Genomic DNA, 19,694 nt, shown 5'->3' with positions numbered 1-19,694 from the left:
TCTGCATCCTGTGGGTTATTAGAAATTAGAGTTTTATAACTAAACCAGCGGTTCTGACCCAGTGGGTTCTTCTGGTCCCACAGAACCCATAAAGTTTGAAAAACCCAACATTTGTGTTGCTGCAGAATCATTTGTCTCAGACTAGAAACGACTTTCTGAGCTGCTGCAGCCTTTAAAGCCGGCGTCTTATTTCTGTTTGTATTAAAGCTTTTTCTGGCTTTTTGTTCTCCATCCCTTTATGTTCCAAAGATTATAGCAGATTATTACGATCCGTTTACAAAATATTCACACCTCCTGACCTTTCTAACATTTTGATGCATCAAAGCCACAAACTTGTTGTGTTTTCTTTTGATTTTGTACAATAGACAAAGTGGAGCCAAAATATTTTACAAATGAAAATCTGAAATGTCTGACACGCATTTGGATACAAAGATAAAAGTAATTTTATTTATATATCACATTTTCAGCAGCAAACCCCCTTCACTCCAAAACCCCTCAATAAAATCCAGTGCAGTGAACTGCTCTGGAGGTCAGCCACCTTATGACCTCTAAAGCCATAAGGTTTAGAGGTCAAAAGGTCTGGTGGTTTTTGGCTAAAGACCACAAGCCATTTCTCCTGCTACCGCTAGGTTAACATGTTAGTTTTGGTCGTTTTTACCCAGAATGCCCCACGTTGTAGTCCACTTCCTGCTATTGGAGCGGTCTCTGGTCTGCTTGGGGTTCACATGTGCATTCAAACCGAACCAGAGTTCACTTCAACCAAACCCAGATGGAGGTTTGTAGACGGACCAGAGTTAGCTTAGCGTTCACACCACCCCAAACAAACTGGACTTTCTAAACTGGACTGGAGTTGATTAAGGCGACTGAACATAACTTGCAAAGTTGATAGAGAACTGCAGCTCTAACCTCAATAAAAGATGGTCCTAAAAAGTATTGAGGGCTAAACACATATGCACACCGCACTTTTCAGATTTACATTTGTAAAAACACAAAACATATGTAAATAATTCATTAATTTCCTTTGCTTTAGCTGTTTCCATTACTTTCTGTCCCACAGAACAGCAAATAAAGTAAAACTAGAAGTTTGTGGTCGTGACAAAATGTGAAAAAGTTGACAGGGAAATATTTTTCTAACGCCGCCGTCACCAACCTCTGTTCCCGCTCTGCTTCCCCGCAGCGACGGAGACGAGAAGCGCTCGGACAGCCAGCGGTCCCTGTGCGACGACAGCAAGCTGGGGAGCGAGGACTCGCTGGCCGAGTACGGGGACAGCGTGGACATCCAGTTCAACGAGGACGGCTCCTTCATCGGCCAGTACAGCGGCCGCTCCGCCGCCGCCGCGCCGCCTGGCAGCTCCGGCCCGGCCTCCCCGCTCAACCCGGCGCCGCCGCCGCCCTTCGCTCCCTCCATGTCCGGCATCCTGAACCGGCCCAGCTAGATCCAGAACCAGAACCGCCTACACGTGCATGCCTGCAGCAGAACGGCAGAGACGGACCCGATTCCACTTCCTGGTTCCGACATCCACAGGAAGTTTTACTCTCCATGTTTACAGCTTTTGATGCAAAACTGCTAACTGTAAGAAAAATTGACAAATTTGGCTCCTTTAGAGAAACAAATATATCTTTATTAAATTCATTCCACTGTCTGATTCTGCAGTGAGTTACTCTTTACTGTCCAACTCTGCAAAAACACAAAATAATACCAAGAGTTTATAGTCCAGTTTGTAGTGCAGATAAATTAATACACTGAGACAAAACTAATTTAAAATCATCTTATCAGCAAGATTAGAAACTTATTTTAAGTACATAATTCCTTAATAATGATGAAAAAGTTCTAGTTCCAGGTAAATTGAACCAGTATTTTTTCATATTAAGGAATTACTTAGTTAAAATAAGCTTCAAATCTTGCTGATAAGTTATTTTCATGTTAGTTTTGTCTTAATTAAAGTGTATTAATCTATTTGCACTACAACTGGACTATGAACACTTGGTATTATTTTGTGTTTTTGCAGTGAATCTTCACTGCCGTATTTTTAACCGTTGCTGTAAAGCTTGGAGTTAGCAGCTTTGTACTGTTGAGCTCACAGAATCATATTATTATCGCTCTGTCACAATATTATAACGGCTTCAAATTTCTCCTTCACCGTTAAAAAGCGAAAACTGGCGCAGCTGGGAGCATTACAGGACAAATATTCGCATTTAGCTGAATTTCCCATGAATATTTCAGCCTCATTCCGTTTTTTCATCCATTTTTACTCAAACATCGTCACTTTTTTTATATAAACATTTAAATTTCTTCATGAGCGAACTGGGAACGATGCACACTTTGGTTTTGAGAGGATAAATCGGTACTAACCTCTGCTTCTCTGTGCAGCTTCAGTGCGCGACTAAACCATGTAATCAGAATAAAGTATAAATCCCACAATATAATGTTCAATTTCACACATTTTCAGCGTGCCTCAGTTTTTAAAGGGAAAAGTTTAACCGAACTGTAATAAAAGGTAGTTAGTCCCTTTGGCCACCAGATGGCGCCAGTTTTAAGTGACTGCAGTGATTTTTAGTTGCAAAAAGCTCGCAGCTTCCTATGCAGAGGCGGGAAAATTATTATGCAGGCAGAAAGAGAATCTCACGTTTTCCTTCTCTGAATGTAAATAAAACCTTAAGATTGTCTCTTTTTGTTACTTTATACAGCTTGTTTTATAAAATGACCAAATTGTTTTTATTATCTATTGACGTGTTTGATTTTGAGCGTTTGTAACGTCCAGACCTCCCACCCACTGTCTGCTGCTGACCTTTCCCCTCGTGTCACTCAGTAGCTCCAGATCCTGTAGAGAAGAAAATTAGGAGATTCAACCCTCTTCCTGTTTCCTGTAGAGCTTAGAGACGCAGCAGAAATACAGATTATTAAACGTGACGTTCAAATGGCGCCGGACGTAGAAAAATGGAGTAAATGTCTGCCAAAAAATCTCAGAAATTTTGAGATTAATCTCAAATCTTTGAGTCAAAAAGTGTTTACAAAAAACTACAAAATTTGAGAAGAAACAAGAAAATGTCTTACTTTGAGAAGTCAAAAACAAATGTAAAATTTTGAATTACTCTCAGAAAGTTTTGAGAAAAGCAGAAATTTCTGAGTTTGAAAAATCAAAAACTTGATAGAAAAAACTGAGAAATTTTGAGATTAATCTTAGAAAAATCTAGAGAAAAAAAACAAGAAAATTTCTGAGTTTCAAATGTCCAAAGTTTTCACTGTTTGAAACTGAGAATAAAAATTTCTAGAAAATGTCTGAGATTAATCTCAATTTTATTTTCCATCAGGTTTTTTGGAGCTCACAAATTTCCTTGCTTTTTCTGAAATTTTTAGGGGAAATTTCTGAGTTTCATAAGTTGTAAATTTTAGTCTTTTGTTTGTTTTTATAGAAACTTTCTGAGATTTTTTGACAGAAATTTACTCCTTTCTTTTCCTTTCTCCGATGGCCCTGCGCTGCCGTTGGTACCGGAGCAGAGAGTTTTTAACGGATTTAAGTCCCTGAGGTTTGCAGATGTTTTGTGATGAAGCAGCTCAGATGTTCCGGCTCTCCTGGTTCCATCCAGAACCAGCCGGAACCGGGAACCCTCGGCGGGACTCGGACCGGACCGGACCGGACGGAGAGGAAATTTGACGGCAGGAGGAAAAATCGCTGCAATACTGAGATGTGCTAACTAACTAGCTTGTTGCATTGTGCGCTGTATGTAAGCTGGCAACTAACCTCAGACTGTCACCGAATAATAAACATGGCAACGCATTTACTGAACAACGGCTCTGGGTTCTGTTTGCGTACGGCGCCGCCATTACAGACGGAAACAGGAGGAAATTTATGGCAAAACGCTCTAGAAAAAAAAATAATTGAACATTTTCAACTTTAGAAAATTTCCTCTTTTTTTATTTCTGAGATTGATCTAAAAGTCTTTGATTATTTTCCTGCATGACTTTTCAAACTCAGAAATTTTCAAGATTTGTAGAACATTTCTTAGATGAATCTAAAAATTTTTTTAGTTTTTTCTTTGCAAATTTTTGATTACTGGAACTTGAGACATTTCTGAGATTTTTCTAGAATATTTCTCCGGTTAATCTAAAACGTTATGAGTTATTTCTCCTGCAAATGTATTTATGCTTCATACTCAGAAAACTTAGAAAATTTCCGAGATTAATCTCAAAATTTTTGTTTTTTCTCACAATTTTTTGACGCTGCATACGAAGAAATCTTTACGGGGTTTTAGAACTTTCAAGAATATTCTTGAAAGTTCTGGGGTTTTTAAATGGTTTTTTTTTGTGTTCAGAAATTTTTCAAGATTTTCTGAGATCAATCTCAAAATGTGTGAATTTTTTTTCTTAAAATTTTTGACTTTTGGAACTGAAATTTCTAAATTCTTTCCCACAAATTTACTTACATTTCATAATCAGAAATATTTGATTGTTCTAGAAAATTTCTAATATTAATCTCAAAATTTAAGATTTTTTCCCCCAAAATTTTTTATCTAATGGAAAACAAAAATTTCAATGTTTTTTTTTTTAGAAAACATTTATCTAATTGTTTTATGTTTTTGCAAAATGTTGACATTTGAAGCCCAGAAATTTTCTGTTTTCTAGAAAATGTCTGATTATTCTAAAAAATTCTGTTTATTTCCATTTTATACTCAGAAATCTTTGATTTGTCTAGAAAATTTGTCAAAAATAGAGTTTTATTCCCTGCACATTTTGACTTTTTGAACTCAAAAATTTCAGTGTTTTTTTTTATTAACATTAATCTCAAAATTTCTCTTTTCTTGCAAATGTTGGATTGTTGAAACTGAAATTTCTAAGTGTTTTCTAGAAAATTTCTGAGATTAATCTCCAAATTTGAGGGGTTTTAGGCAGAAAGTTATTCTTTTTATTTATTATTCCCGCCGTCGCAGTGGGACGTGATGCTCACATGACGCGGCTCCCTGGTGGAGGAGGTGAAGTCTGGAGGTTTCAGTCTGGAAGCACCGCAGGAGGAGGAGGATATTCCGGTAGGATAGTCAATCATCGGCCGGGTCGCTGCTTCCGTGGCCGTGGAGTGGGCGGGCCCACGGCCAGCGTTCATGCTTGGTGCACACATGGTGTCATAACTGACGGCGCTCCGTGTTCCGAGGCTCCGCAGGACGGAACCGAGACCCGGGAAGGATGCTCCGCTTCCAGCGTCCGCACGGTAATCAGCGCCGACCTGCTGCGTGGTTCCCGCTCAGGCTGTTTTCATTCATTCATTCATTCATTTATTCATTCGAGAGGTGAAATCCTCCGCGCGCGACCTTGTGACTCAAACTGATCAAAGATCCACTATTGAGCTGAAGATGCTCGGGTCTTTCTTTGTTTATTATTTTGGTTGGAGTCTCGAGCTGTTTCACCGGAACAACCCGCGGCTCGCGCGTGGTGACAGTCCAGGGGTCTGATGTCATCATGAAGGAAGAGTCATTGTAAGGTTATCGCGGGGCTTCAGCGTCATGTGAGCCGATAAACAAGACGCCCCGCCCCGCGCCGTCCCGCGCCGCGCCGCGCTCCGCGCCGCGCCGCCGCGCCGCCCCCACATGGAGGAACAACAACAAGCCGCTTTAAAATCCTCAGAGGAGAAGAAGAAGAAAAAAGATGAAGCTGCAACACAAAAGTTATTGTTTGGCATTTTGATTTGTTCTACTGGGAAGAATCTTCTGGTAAAACAAAAACGCCTCCGTTAGAACTGATCCCAGAAAAAAGTCTAAAGAGTTTTCTAACGAGTGTAAAGTTTTCATCATGTTATTCACTCAGTTTCCAACAAGTCCAATTAAAATATTTAGCTCCAAACTAAATAGCTCTGAGCTATATATTTAGTTAACTGTTTGTCAAGCTAAGTGAATTTTTGTTTTGAAGCTAATTATGTAGCTTGAAAATTTTTTGTTAGCAAGCGAAATAATTAGTTTGAAGCTCAATATGTAGCTCAGAGCTATTTAACTTGAGGATAAATATTTAGCTTGCTAACTAAATATTTATATGGATGACCAACATTGTGAAAAATTAATCCCTATTTTTTTTCTTTTATTAAAGGCTAAATAACCCAAATTATTGCGGGTAATTTTTAAGTGTCATGGCACCTCGTAGTTTTCTTGGCACCTTTTGGTTTTCGGCATTTCAGGTGTACCGTATACAGGAGCTGGTTGTTTTCATTTGCCAGGGAAGATTTTGTCTACATAAATGAAAGATTGATTCTGCCATCAAAGTGGACAGGCCACATTGATTTAAAAATGTTTCTTTGGCTTTTATCTAGAGAAAAACACTAATAGCGATTAGCCTGGTCTCTGACAACAGCAGTTAGCAAATCCCAGTGATTTTCCACTTTGACATTTGGTTCCTCCACATGTAAGTATTGACGTTTCTTGTCTCTTTGAATAATTTTTTCTCTCACAGTGTTTGAAAGAAGGATTATTATTCCCCACGGAAATGTTGGAGAAAAGAGACAAACACTGCAATTATTCAGAGTCACAGAAACAGTCAAACAGCTTTTCTGCTCATCTGTGTTATGTTACTAGATTAGTTTCTGTATTTGGATCCCAGTAAGAATATTATATTTTATGTACAGTTTTGGCTGAATTACTCCACAAAGTGTGTTATTCTTCCAGCAAATGGCCTTTTTTCTGAGTCTGTCAACGATTAATCGATTACTGGGTTAGTTGGTGGTTATTTCAATAATCAATTAGTCACGATTGATCGATTCAGCCTTATTTTCAAAAAGCACGTGGAGCTTCCTGCTGTCGGCCCATCAGGATTCCCACAGAACTTCCTGTATTCCAGGTCAAAGTGTAGCTTTGTGCTGACTGGACGTTATTCTGTGACAAACAGACGAACCGACCAATCACAACGAAGCAAACAGGTAGCTCCTCCCACATTGTGAGAAAGTTCAAACTGCACGTTTAACTGGGAAGCTCCCTGCTGTCAAACACACACCGACTCTGAGACGACATCAAGACGCACACACACACACACACACACACACACACAGCGGAGTCATGTCCCAGAACCAAGCGACGCTCACCAGAACCCCCCTGGAGAAAACCTGGGTTCCCTGGATGGGAAGCAGACTGAGCAAACGCAGAGGCTGTGAGTAGACAGACCAGCGGTTCTGGTTCTGACCCGGTGTGGGTTTCTGTGCTTCTGTTTTTGAGGAGTGTGAGACTTGAAGCTGTGCTTAATGACTCTGAGTTTGGATGTTTTCTTATTTTGGAAACATGGAGAAGACCTGGAGGCCGTTCACCCCAAAGGGTCACGGGGGTCATTGTGTTCTGATCCGATATTAAAGCTGCAGTTTGTAACTTTGGCAAAATAAATTCATGTTTTTACATGTTTATTCAAGCTGTCACCATGTGAAGATAGTTTAACATGAGACAGATAATCTGTGAAAAGATCGATCTCCTCCTCCCTGAGCTGCTACAGCTGCCTGAAGAAACGCTTCAAAAACAACCAATCAGAGCCGGGAGGCGGGGCTTAGCGCTGCCAGTCATCCTCATATACTCGCTGCTAAATGAGCTAATGGCGGAGAAACAACTCACCGTCATAAGTGGCTATGCTAATTAGCCTTAGCATTCACAGCAGGCCATGCTAGCTAGCCTGGCATTCTGAATAGGCCATGCTAGCTAGCCTAGCATTCACAGCAGGCCATCAATCATAATGTGAAATTGTTGGCAGCTGGATGACCTTCAACCCCTGAACTCTTTGTTTAATTTCCCTTTGGGCTCAATAAAAAATCTTCCTCTCTGGTTGTGTTTCAGCTTCGGTTCCCCAGTTCACCAATTCCCCGACCATGATAGTGATGGTCGGCCTGCCGGCTCGGGGCAAAACCTACATCTCCAAGAAGCTGACCAGGTACCTGAACTGGATCGGGGTGTCGACCAAAGGTACTGGCTGGCTGCCTGGGGTCCAACTGGGTTTACATCTTACTACCTTCAGCGTTGCTGTAGCGTTTTCCTTCAGCCACTGAAAACCCATTTTCCTTAATTATTACTTTTGACCCCTGATGTCTGTCATTTGTCTGGATTACAGCTGGCAGAAAGAGCTAATTTTCAAGTTTTTGGAAATTTTCTGAATTTCAAACGTTGAAAATGTTAAACTTTTAGGGTTTCCAAATGTTTTTCCAAACTTTCTGAAATTAATCTAAAAATGTTTGAGTCTTTTCTTGCAAATATTTGACTTCTGAAACTGAAGTGTCTTGTTGGAAATTTCAACTTTTAGAACTGAACATTTTTTGCCTGTTTTCTTCCTAGAAAATTTGTAAGATTAATCTGAAAGTCTGAGGTTTTTCTTGGAAATTTTAGATTTTTTTAAATCAGAAATTTTTGATTTTTTTCTAGAAAATTTCTGAAAGTAACCTAAAAAGGTTTTTTTATGCATATCTTCAACTTATGAAGCTTAGAAATGTTTTATAGAAAATTTTTGATATTAATCTAATTTAGTTTTTCTTCTTGTGAATTTTTGAGGTTTTTCTAACTTTTCTTTATTGAATAATTTAGCAGCATAAATGGTTTTTGAATTGTACTTCTTGTGTCGATATTGTTTTCAATTCAAGAGCAATTAATTGATTACAGATTCTGAAATTAAGATGTCTAAACATTTTAAACATTAAAATCCTCGTGTAACTTTATTGTTTTTTGCTTTTTTAGTGTTTAATGTTGGGCAGTACAGAAGAGAAGCAACCCGCTCCTACAACAGCTACGAGTTTTTTAAACCCGACAACGCAGAAGCCATGAAGATACGCAAGTACGAGCCTTAAGGCAGAAAACAGTTCAAGAAAATATTACTCCTAAGATTATCATCTCATTTAATAAAATCTTCAGTTTGGGACGATTCAGCTGAAAATCCCACCGGTTACTGAAACATTTATCAGTGGCCTGAAATTTCATGATATTTAATCTATATTTAATTTCTTTATTTTATTTCTTAATGTTTTTATATTGTTTTTTATGGTTTTAAAATATTTTTTATGTGTCTTTATTTTATTTTGTAATGTTTTTGTGTTGTTTTGAATGTTTTGTTTACTTGCAGCGCCTGTGTGAACACGGCCCTGCAGGATGTGTGTGACTACCTGACCAGAGACCAAGGTCAGGTCGCGGTGAGTAAAGGTCAAAGGTTATCCAAAACTGCAGCTTGAAACAGGAGTGATTTAAAGAGACAGGATGCAAATATGGAGGAAGTTCACCTGAAACTGATCCATCCATCCTAAGATTTTTAATTAGTTTAAATTACCCAAATAATTGAATCAGACATTCTTCTGGTTAATGGATGATAAATGTTTTGTAAATGTTTATTAATGTTGAGCTTGAAAACATTTACACGTAGTTAAAGTCATATTTATTATTGGTAAAAGTCCTGATTTTGTTCTGCCAGGTTTTCGATGCCACCAACACGACGCCGGAGCGCAGAGAGGTCATCCTCAACTTCAGCAAAGAAAATGGTTACAAAGTTGGTTTTTAATTTGCTTTCCTGCTGTAAAACGTAGAAATCTGTCAGAAACATCGAGCTACAGTTTCCATCGTCTCCCTGGTTCAGGTTTTCTTTGTGGAGTCGATATGCGACGATCCCGAAATCATTGCTGAAAATATTAAAGTAAGTTACTGTGATGTAAGATTTTACAGCGATAAACGATAATATTGTTGTTTTTTTAGCATAACTGGTGGTAATGTTGTGATAATGACTAAAAAACATTATTAGTTTTTTATGTAATTCTGTGGATTTGAATGCATGACAGTGTTTATTCTGGAAACCCATGATAATCTGAAATAAGCCTTCCTTAAAGAAACGTGATTTATTTCACTGAACTGCACACAGTAACTGCATTTAATCATATTTTTGAATTTCCTGATATTCACTGATGCTCTTGTTGAACAATCAGTGAATAGTAAAAGCAGATTTGTTTTTTATTTCATGTTATTAATTTGAATTTATCAAGGTGATAAAAATCAGAATTATACATTTTTCACAATAGTTAAAAGATGCTATAAATGTCCGCTCCCATTTTCAAGTAAAATAGTATTAATGTCATAATAAAGAGTAGTAAAGCTTAATTTTGTTTTAATATCCAAATTAAAACACAAGCAAAAATGAAAAAGAGAATAAAAACCACAGACAACCAAAACCCTAAATAAAATAGATTATGAAGTTTGTAAGCAAAAATATTAATCTTCAGATTGAAACTTATGGAGCTAATTTTAATTTGTGATGTGATGAACTGATTATTTACTTACCGGCTGGCCTCACACACTAAAGTCGTTGTTTTCTGTTGGTAAACAGCAAGTGAAGCTTTCGAGTCCCGACTACGTAGACTGTGACAAAGAAGAAGCTGTTGCAGATTTCCTGAAGAGGATCGAGTGTTACAAGATGACCTACGTTCCCCTGGACGACAGCAAAGACCGGTAACCAATACCGATACTGATACCGATACTGATACTGATACCGATACCGATACCGCTAACTAAATATACAGCATCAGGCTAAATATTCAGCTCCTTAAGTAGCTTGAAGCTAAATTTGTAACGCCTAAATATTTAGAGGACAAATATTCATAATAATAGTTTCAATAAATATTAATTGAAGCTTAACATTTAGATGCTAAATATTTAGCTTACTAACAAAACATTTAGGTTAGTTAGCAGCTAAATATTTAGCTGGTAAACTAAATTTGCAAACTGAATATTTAACGAGCTAAATATAAAGCTGTACAATAAATAGATATGTAGTTTATATTATATTTAGTTTGGAGCTAAATATTTAGTTAGTTGTAAACTATATATGTAGTTTGCCAATTAAATATTTAGTTTAAACATTTAAGATTAATGAATAATGTAAAAATATTAGTTAAAAAAATTAACCCCATTTTTTTTCTCTGATGCTAAATAATCTAAATTATAGATGTTAATGTTTTACTGTATCTTCACTAATGGCACTCCATATTAAAGGCTAAATGACATAAACGAGCTTCATGCGTTTAGTTACTGCTGGTCTCCCCGTTTCTCTGCAGGAGTTTATCGTACATTAAAATCTTCAACGTGGGCAGCCGGTACCTGGTGAACCGGGTCCAGGACCACATTCAGAGCCGGATCGTCTACTACCTCATGAACATCCACGTCGCGCCCAGATCCATCTACCTGTCCCGGCACGGCGAGAGCGAGCTCAACCTGGTGGGGCGCATCGGGGGAGACTCCGGCCTGTCCCACCGGGGGGCAAAGGTCAGGCCAGCGGTGCATCGTGCTACTGAACATTTTACCAAACAAAACAGAACCAGAGTCTAAGTTTAAGATGATCAGTTTGAGACGAAAGCTCAGGTCAAAGGTGAATCCTGTCATGCAGAGTGCTGGGTGCTGATGTTTATGTTTGCAGCAGCAGCTGCTGCTGCTGCTGCTGCAGCACTCCTAGTTTCACTGCAGAGCAAAGTCCAGCGATAACAAAATCACTCAGATAGCAAAACAACTCAAACAGATATCCATCAATAATCAATATAACAGCACATGCAGGAAGAACACTGATAAGAGCTCTTAAAATTATCATATAGAATAGAATAGAATAGAATAGAATAGAATAGAATAGAATAGAATAGAATCAGATGTAAAGGTTCAAATAAATAAAAAATATTTACCTAACAAGATATGTAGTTGATAAACAACTAAATATGTAGCTCCAAACTAAATGTTTAGTTTACCAACACAATTCTGAGTTGTTAAATAGATATTTAACTAAATACTTAGTTAGTATTTAAAAACTAAATATTTAGTTTACCAGCTACATTTTCATTTTATAAATAAATATTTAACTGAATATTTAGCTGTGAATGTAAATATTTAGTTCCTAAGCTAATATTTAGTTCAGCAACTAAATATTAGGAACTAAATATTTAATTTACAATGTAAATATTTAACTTACCAATTAATTATGTACCTCCATACGAAATAGTTAGTATTCCAACCAAATTTGTAGTTGGTAAATAAAAAATTAGCTAAGAAGTTCAATAGTTAGTTTACCAACTAATTATGTAGCTTCAAACTAGATACTTAGTTTATCAACTCAATTTTAGTTTGAAAAACTGAAATATTTAGCTAAATACTTAGCTAACTTAGCTAGGAAGCTTAATATTTAATTGCTAAACTAAATATTTATATTATTGGTAAGCTAAATATTTAGCTTACCAAGTAATTATGTAGCTCCAGACTAAATATTTAATTGAGAAAATACATTTTTAGTAACTAGATGCATATTTAGCTAGGAAGAGAAATATTTAGTTGCTAAATTAAAAGTTTAGTTTTAGTTCCTGCGTCTCACTGCTCTCAGTTTGCCGCCGCGCTGGGCGCCTACATGCGCGGGCAGAGCATCAGGGACCTGAAGGTTTGGACGAACCACATGAAGAGAACCATCCAGACCGCCGAGGCGCTGCAGGTCCAGTATGAGCAGTGGAAGGCCCTCAACGAGATCGACGCTGTGAGCCACAAACCGACCCGCCGCCACATTTCATAAGCATGGTTCAAACTCTGATGTGATTCCAACGGCTTCTCCTCGTTACATGATAACCTCACATGGAAATACCATTTACCCAGCAGAACACATTCATGTTTTCATTCTCTGATCAGGGAGTTTGTGAGGAAATGACTTATGAGGAGATTCAGGAGCATTACCCAGAGGAGTTCGCTCTGAGGGATCAGGACAAATATCGGTACCGGTACCCCAAAGGAGAGGTGAGTCTGAAAAAAACTACGGCAAGCCCAAAACGTCTCCCAGATTATTCACAAATCCAGAGTAAAGAAGTTTGTGTTAACGCCAGCAGGAAAGACAGAGAAGCAACTGATGCTGGAAGAGTTAAAAGGAAGGAAAAAGATCTGTGACATTTGAGATAATCAGGGTTTAAAAAATAATTCAGACGCTTCCACAAAGTACGAGTAATAATCAGCCTGTCCACGAAAAACTCTCTTCGTTTGTAACTTAATTAGTTTCTGCAAGTAGTGAAGGATCCGAGTCGTCAAGGTATAAAGAGAGAGTTCAAGTGGAAAAAAGGAAAAGAGAAAAACAAAAGAGAAGAAAATAGAGAAAAAATGAAAAAATAAAACGGAAGAAAGGAAACATTAAAACAGAAAAAATGGGGGAGAAATATTAGTTTCACATCTACTCTACAAATTTGTAGATTAGTCTCTATAGAATTTAAAATCTATTAATGTCAACGGTTTGTTTTAATAAATTCTGATTTTAATAATTTCATATTCCAAAACATTTACTGCCGATCAAAACAGCCTTTATATATCAGGGCCAGTGATGATACGACTGTTATTTAAGGAAACCGATCCAGTGACGTGTCCAGTTGACTCACTGTATTCTGATCCTGTACAGAATGACAATAATGTCAACAAAAAGAAAGTCTGAAGTCCTTTTTCTCAGCTTGACAGACATGAGAACGTTGATCACTGGTGAGTTTAACCCTGTAAATCTGACCTGGATCAGGTGACTGTTTGACCTTTGCCCTGCAGTCGTACGAGGACCTGGTCCAGCGTCTGGAGCCCGTCATCATGGAGCTGGAGAGGCAGGAGAACGTCCTGGTCATCTGTCACCAGGCGGTTATGAGATGTCTGCTGGCCTACTTCCTGGACAAGAGTGCAAGTGAGGAAAAAAACATCTTTATTTTACCAAAAATATTCCACTAGCTGCGTTTCCATTAGCCATAAAACTGCACAAAGTAAAATTATAAAAATAATTGAGTTTAAAGCTGCAGTATGTAACTTTTATCAAGTATATGTTCTGTATATTTTTGTTAAATCTGTCATCATGTTGTGGCAGTTTATGAGACAGATAACCGTCCACCTTGACCTGTTGGTGCGTATGAAGAAATGAACCAAAATCAACCAATCAGCCAGGAGGCGGGGCTTAGCGCTGTCGATCAACCTAATGTACACACTGATACATATGCTAATGGTGAAGAAACAACTTTCTGTGACAGAAAAATTGTTTATTTGCCGTAATTGGTGGCTATGTTAACTAGCTTAGCATTCACAACATGCTATGCTAGCTGCAGCGTAGCAGGGAGCAAGCTAAGACCCGCCCCCTAGCTCTGATTGGTTGCTTCTAATTGGCAGTGGGAGAAGCCAGAGGAGCTCAACTTCTTCACAGATTATTATACCAAACTATCATAACATGGTGACAGTTTCAACAAATGTATAAAAAAACATATTTTTTTAAACAAATTTACATGCTGCAGCTTTTAATGGGAACACGTCAATTCTGAAACATTTTTCAATAAATAATTTTAGAGATGGGATGAGGTGGATTTTTAACCATATCAAAAAAGATTTCGCATCACAAGAGTCACGTGATCAACATCTGGATGTTATTACTGATGGAAATGAAAAAGAAAAGACAGGAAGTGGTAGAGGGACGATGGTTTGTCCATCAGAGCTCTCAGCATCGGTTCCTAAAACATTCTGTGTCATTTCAACATGTTGAATCCAAACCTTTTCTGGAAAATGGTCGATTACAATTTCCCCAAAATGCCACAAACGTAGCCACTCCCAAGTAGGCGGGACTTGTTACTCTACGGAAAGCCATCCAGTTCAAATTTATGTGACTTTTAACATGCAAACATGAAAATACATACACAACACACAGCCAACGTGTCACATATATTTGAGCAGGATGGTTTCCCATATCGCTCCAATACCTGAATATATCTGATGCAACTGTTTACATCTGCTGCCATGATTTCTAATGACTTATTAAAAAGTCATTAATAAATAATCTATTATTTATTGGACATTAGCAGAATATAGACAAAGTTTAGTGCACATTTTAATGGAAACGCAGCTGATGTGTTTCTGATGCAGTAACTCATGTTTCTGTGCCAGGCGAGCTGCCCTACCTGAAGTGTCCTCTGCACACCGTCCTGAAGCTCACGCCGGTCGCCTACGGTCCGTCCCTGCTGCCATTGTTCCTGTTAAGTCGGGCGTTTTATCAGCCTCAGAACAAGCTGCTCTGGATTTGAATCTGTTGTTTGTCTGAGACGTATTTCACCACTTCTGTTTTGTTTCCCTTTCTCAGGGTGTAAAGTTGAGTCGGTGTTTCTCAACATTGAAGCCGTGAACACACACAGAGACCGGCCGGAGGTAAAGTCCCTTACACAGCGATAACACGCAGAAACAGATGAAGATTTTCAGACCTGCCTTGGTGATCTGATAAAAGGACTCATGATTTTACAGTAAATATTACATTTGTCCCACATAACTACTGCAAAAACAGGCCAGCAACCAGAAGAAATGGTCTGGTTTAGACACCAGCTGTGTTTCCATGACGAATGTACACAAAACTTTGTCAATATGCTACTAATGTTGAAAAAAATCACAATGTCGCCTTAAATAAGAAAAACTATTAAAATCACACATGAATGAGCTTGTTCACGCGATAAATCATTAAAACGTGCTTCACCATCTTCCTCCGACCACTTCCTGTTGTCTTCTTCTTCATGGCTTACGCCAGTAGCAACATCCGGTTATTGACCATGTGACTCGTGTGAGGCGAAAAAAGTGCTTCCATTGCAGTTTTGCAAAATAAACAAATTTCAATTCAGCCAAAAAAAACAAAACAAAGAAAAACACCTGATTTTTTTAAAATCAAAAAACGAGATATTTTTCCAAATTCAGCAAATTTATTCTCAAAATGTTCAATTGCACAATTATTTGGTCAATGGAAACGCAGCTACTGGATTTGTTTCCACACTAAAATGTTTAATATCATCAAAAATTTAAAAAAAATACAATCAAACAAAAATCACCTGAGGAAATACCTGAGTAGTTTTCAAAAGATTTTCATTTACTCAGGAGAAAAAATATTATCCTAGCCAGCCTGGCACTCTGAGGAAAACTTTCTGCGATTCTGCGGCTGGGGAAATTCACAAAAAAATATCAAATCCCTGCATTTTTTTTTTTTTGCACTAAGGCATAATTCTACATTTCCTGCAAATTTCCTGCAAAACTTGGTTTGTGATGCTAACTCCCACCTGCAGGTGGCAGTATTTCTGACTTTTACATTGCTGCCTCAGCTTTACTGAATGTTAAGTTTTAGTCCATTATTGATACAGCGAGTAAAAAAATAAGCTATTTACATTTTTTTAAGAAAGAAAATGTTTGCGTCCAATTGTTTTTTCTAATCTTTTTTTCTTACATATGCAGGTTTTAGAAGAGTAAAAAAAAAATCAAATATTTCTAAACTAGAACCACAAAATAAGCAATTTTGATTGTAAAGAAAAAAATTGCAAAAACAATCATGACATCCTAGACTTGAGAACAGATTTTTGGTTTTCTTTGGTGTTTGATGATCTAAAACAAAAAGGCAAAACCAGAAGAACTCTGTAGAGAGGCAAACAACTCAAGTAGGTGGTAAATTGTTTGAACAAACAGCTTGAGTTTGTTTTTCTCAGAATGTGGATGTGGACAGAGACCCGGAGGAGGCGCTGGAGACGGTACCTGAACACATCTAGAGGACGCCTCAGCTCAACGTCCGTCACGTCCAGAGGAGAAGTCTTATTTTAATTTATGTAATCCTTGTTTTTAGAAAACTGAGAGCTTACAGATAATGAACGTTTTTTCAACAGCATCTTAATTCCACTGTTAGTGCACTTTATCTAGAAGGGTCCAGGTTGAAAACAACTGCTAAAAAGTGAAGAACTGAAAACGACCTTCAGGACTGTTCACCAGTCATTAATCTGTTTCACACTGCATCACTTCATCCTGTGCTGTTCCTTCAACTCTTGTAATTTCAGCAATAATAGAGGAGATGCCGTGCCGCCATGTTTTAGTGGTAGTTTTAGATTTCAAAAGTGATGTTCATTGATTTACGCAAAGGGCTTCATTCCCTCATCTGCACATTATTCAGCTCAGCAGAGACATTAACAAACCGTATTCACAGTATAGAACAAAACAAAGTCACCACCTGAATTTAAGTTCAGCTACCATCACATTTCCAAGAACTTTGTAACTGACAGCCATGTTGGTAGGCAGTTGCTATGACAACAGTAAACAAGCCACAAGCTTAGAACTAGTTCTTGAGTTCCTATCTGCAACAATATAAGTACATTGCAACTATTATTTGATTAATTACAGTTTTTGAGTACTCTACCCATCTCTACGTGATACTGAGATAAATATAAGCGATATTTACTGTAGTACTAGCTAAATTAGCTGAGCTAATGTAGCTTATCTGCTAGCTAAGACACTAAAATATTTTATTCTGTTTACTAGGGTGTCAGCGCATCCTATAATGTCTTCAGTTCATTAAAACATGTACGGTAAGTTGGTCCTAAGTACATTTATCACAGGTCTTACAATTTGTCGTGGCAGAGCTATTTAACAAAATATGTTTGAGTCGCGCGCACATCATTGCGGTTTAGGCTACCACTAGCTAGCTGCTAACAGACCCTTGCTAGCCACCCATCGAAGCTGGAAAGTCCAGAAATGTCCAGAAGTAAACATTTTCGATTTTTCAAACTCAGAAATTAAATTTTTTCTATAAGATTTCTGAGATGAATCTAAAAATGTCTAAGTTGTTTTTTGGGGGGGTATTTTCGGCTAAAATATAATAGTTTGTTTTATTTACAAAGGCCCTGAAGCGCCGCTGAAGGACCAATTATCTGACGTCACGGCGGAGTCTCTCAGCTGGAAGCTTTAAACTTTCCGTCCACATTCCTAAAACCTTCATGTGTTGACATTCAGTTACACATAAAATATCCAGATCATAAACAATTTGTTATAACCTTCGCTCAGTTTTAGCTCAAGATAAGACGTTCGTTTTTAAGGACACCAGGTCTACAGTAGCCCAGAAGGGACAAATCATTCTGTTTGTTTACGCTGTGCCTTTAAAAACTATTAATTTCCTGATTCATAATATTATGAGCCGGAAGAAGGATGTCTATGAAGGTTCTCAAAGGCATCAAAAATGCAAATAATACCGCGCATAAGTATTCTCATCATGTTCAGTACAGCCATGCGCCGCTAGATGGCGTCGCAGCCTCATTTTTCTACACTGAGGGTTTTTTAGCTGTTAAATTATCTGAATCCAGTGGAAATGTGGGCCTCTGCCTGTTTTAACACCATCCAACATTCCTTCTGTTTACCAAACCCTCAGGCCCATCTGCCACCACCGTGCTTCACATGGTACCTCCATTCATTATTTACATTTTTTATACAAACTCTTGTGAAGAATTCCTGTGGGAATTAACTGTATCTGTGATGATATATGATTTTTTTAATAGCTGAGTACTGTTTGAACAATATGAGCCATGTTACTTTTGATTTTTACTTTTTCAAGCTCTCATCCTTTACTAATCATGTAAAATGTGAAATGGAGGATGAGGTCGACAATCTGCATTTTTTCCACCTTAAAAAGAAATTCTGACTTTTTATCTCATAATTATTGCTTTGAAAGCCAAAATTATGATAACTATGACAGTGTTTCTCTTTGATCTGACAACGCGTTTAGGGTGCTGTTTCTAAAGTTACACAGTAAAACAATTAACAGCAATAATTTTCTGTGTTTAGCTTCTGTGGATGTTTTCCAAAGTCATATTTTCACCAAGTTATTCCTACAGTTATAAATGTCAGACTTCCAAACTACATATTTAATTCACAAGCTCCAAATTCAATATATTTTGCTAACTAAATTAATTTCCAAACTAAACATTTATTTGAATATTAAATATTTATTTGTCAAACTAAATTTTTAGTAAGCAAGCTTTGTATTTAACTTGCTTACCAAATACTTAGTAACCTGAGTGTTTATTTTGCTAACTAAGTAGCTAGCTAAGTAGCTAACTGCATATGTATTTGGTTTGCTTGCTAAATATTTATATTGAACTCAGACTGAAACATTTAGTTCAGAACAAAATGTTTTGCTTCCTAAACATTTTTAGGAAGCTTCCTATTTAATTTCATAGCTAAATATTTAGTTGGGGAAAAATAAATATTTATTTTGGGACTCTAACATTTATTAAGGTAGGAATAAAATGAATATATGAAAAATAAACACCCAGATGAAAGGCTAAATAAAACTATAGCTGTAAATTTTCACAGTAACTTTACAAACAGCATCCATTTGCATAAACTGTTTCCTAATTTACTGGAAATCTGTTTTGTTGCACAAGTGCACTTTTAAAACCGTTTTAGACGGTTGCAAAGCTGCCGCAGCATTCATGTAAACTGAAAGTTAATCTGTGTGGTTTCCAGATTAACCAGAACCATCTCGGACCATCTCTGTCACTGTAATTCTTTTTAATCCAGGTCTTTAAAAATGAAACATTGTGAAACATTAAGTGTATTTGTTGTGTAATCTGTGTTGTAACCGTCTGGTTAAAATCAGGTGCCTGAATAAACATCATCTCTGAACTATTTGTTTTTCTAAAGAGCGTTCCAGCAGGTTCCCTGGGTAACGTTGCACTTTGTTAGATTATTGTTGTTTTATTAGAATATGCTAATTTATTTAAAGTGTTACATTTACTGAAATGGTTCACTTTATCAAAAACTATAAACCATCTGCTCAGACGTAGCTGGGTCTCGTTAAAGTGTAACTAAATTTATACAAAAATGAAAGTATTTGCCCTGAAACATAAAGACAATCTTAAGGACCATTTTAGTTTATCAGTAAATAAAGTAGATTTAGGTTT

At 37.4% G+C, this 19,694-nt stretch overlaps 2 protein-coding genes across 6 annotated transcripts in view; both read left to right on the top strand.

The window, feature by feature from the left end:
- LOC102218752 (neural cell adhesion molecule L1.1-like) overlaps positions 1 to 3,788 on the top strand; it is a 48,929-nt gene extending 45,141 nt beyond the window's left edge. For all 4 annotated transcript variants that reach the window (XM_023336584.1, XM_023336581.1, XM_023336567.1 and 1 more), the window contains one exon: positions 1,178 to 3,788. In XM_023336584.1, the coding sequence (XP_023192352.1) occupies positions 1,178 to 1,436 (259 nt within the window). In that variant the 3' untranslated portion in view covers positions 1,437 to 3,788. The remainder of the gene's footprint in view (positions 1 to 1,177) is intronic.
- A 1,184-nt stretch (positions 3,789 to 4,972) lies between these two features.
- LOC102217219 (6-phosphofructo-2-kinase/fructose-2,6-bisphosphatase-like) lies at positions 4,973 to 19,419 on the top strand. 2 transcript variants are annotated; one of them, XM_005814747.2, is made up of 14 exons: positions 4,973 to 5,204; positions 7,792 to 7,917; positions 8,680 to 8,776; positions 9,062 to 9,128; positions 9,404 to 9,478; positions 9,566 to 9,622; positions 10,307 to 10,428; positions 11,034 to 11,241; positions 12,338 to 12,484; positions 12,634 to 12,738; positions 13,522 to 13,651; positions 14,890 to 14,952; positions 15,083 to 15,147; positions 16,458 to 19,419. In XM_005814747.2, exons 1-14 carry the CDS (start codon positions 5,180 to 5,182, stop codon positions 16,515 to 16,517), a joined length of 1,347 nt encoding a protein of 448 aa, XP_005814804.1. In that variant the 5' UTR covers positions 4,973 to 5,179; the 3' UTR covers positions 16,518 to 19,419. The 2 variants fall into 2 exon arrangements, with proteins under 2 accessions (XP_005814804.1, XP_005814803.1); XM_005814746.2 differs by lacking the exon at positions 4,973 to 5,204 and adding an exon at positions 6,943 to 7,123.
- The last annotated feature ends 275 nt before the right edge of the window (positions 19,420 to 19,694 follow it).

The sequence above is a fragment of the Xiphophorus maculatus genome, chromosome 1, assembly GCF_002775205.1.
Source record: "Xiphophorus maculatus strain JP 163 A chromosome 1, X_maculatus-5.0-male, whole genome shotgun sequence".
In the NCBI taxonomy this organism is placed as follows: domain Eukaryota; kingdom Metazoa; phylum Chordata; class Actinopteri; order Cyprinodontiformes; family Poeciliidae; genus Xiphophorus; species Xiphophorus maculatus.
This window is presented reverse-complemented; position numbering and strand designations above follow the sequence as displayed.

Coding starts and splice junctions, on each gene's coding strand:
- LOC102217219 (XM_005814746.2), top strand. CDS start 7,033: ATGTCCCAGAACCAAGCGACGCTCACCAGAACCCCCCTGGAGAAAACC. Junction 13,652..14,889: donor CTTCCTGGACAAGAGTGCAA/GTGAGGAAAAAA, acceptor TTTCTGTGCCAG/GCGAGCTGCCCTACCTGAAG. Junction 14,953..15,082: donor GCTCACGCCGGTCGCCTACG/GTCCGTCCCTGC, acceptor TCCCTTTCTCAG/GGTGTAAAGTTGAGTCGGTG.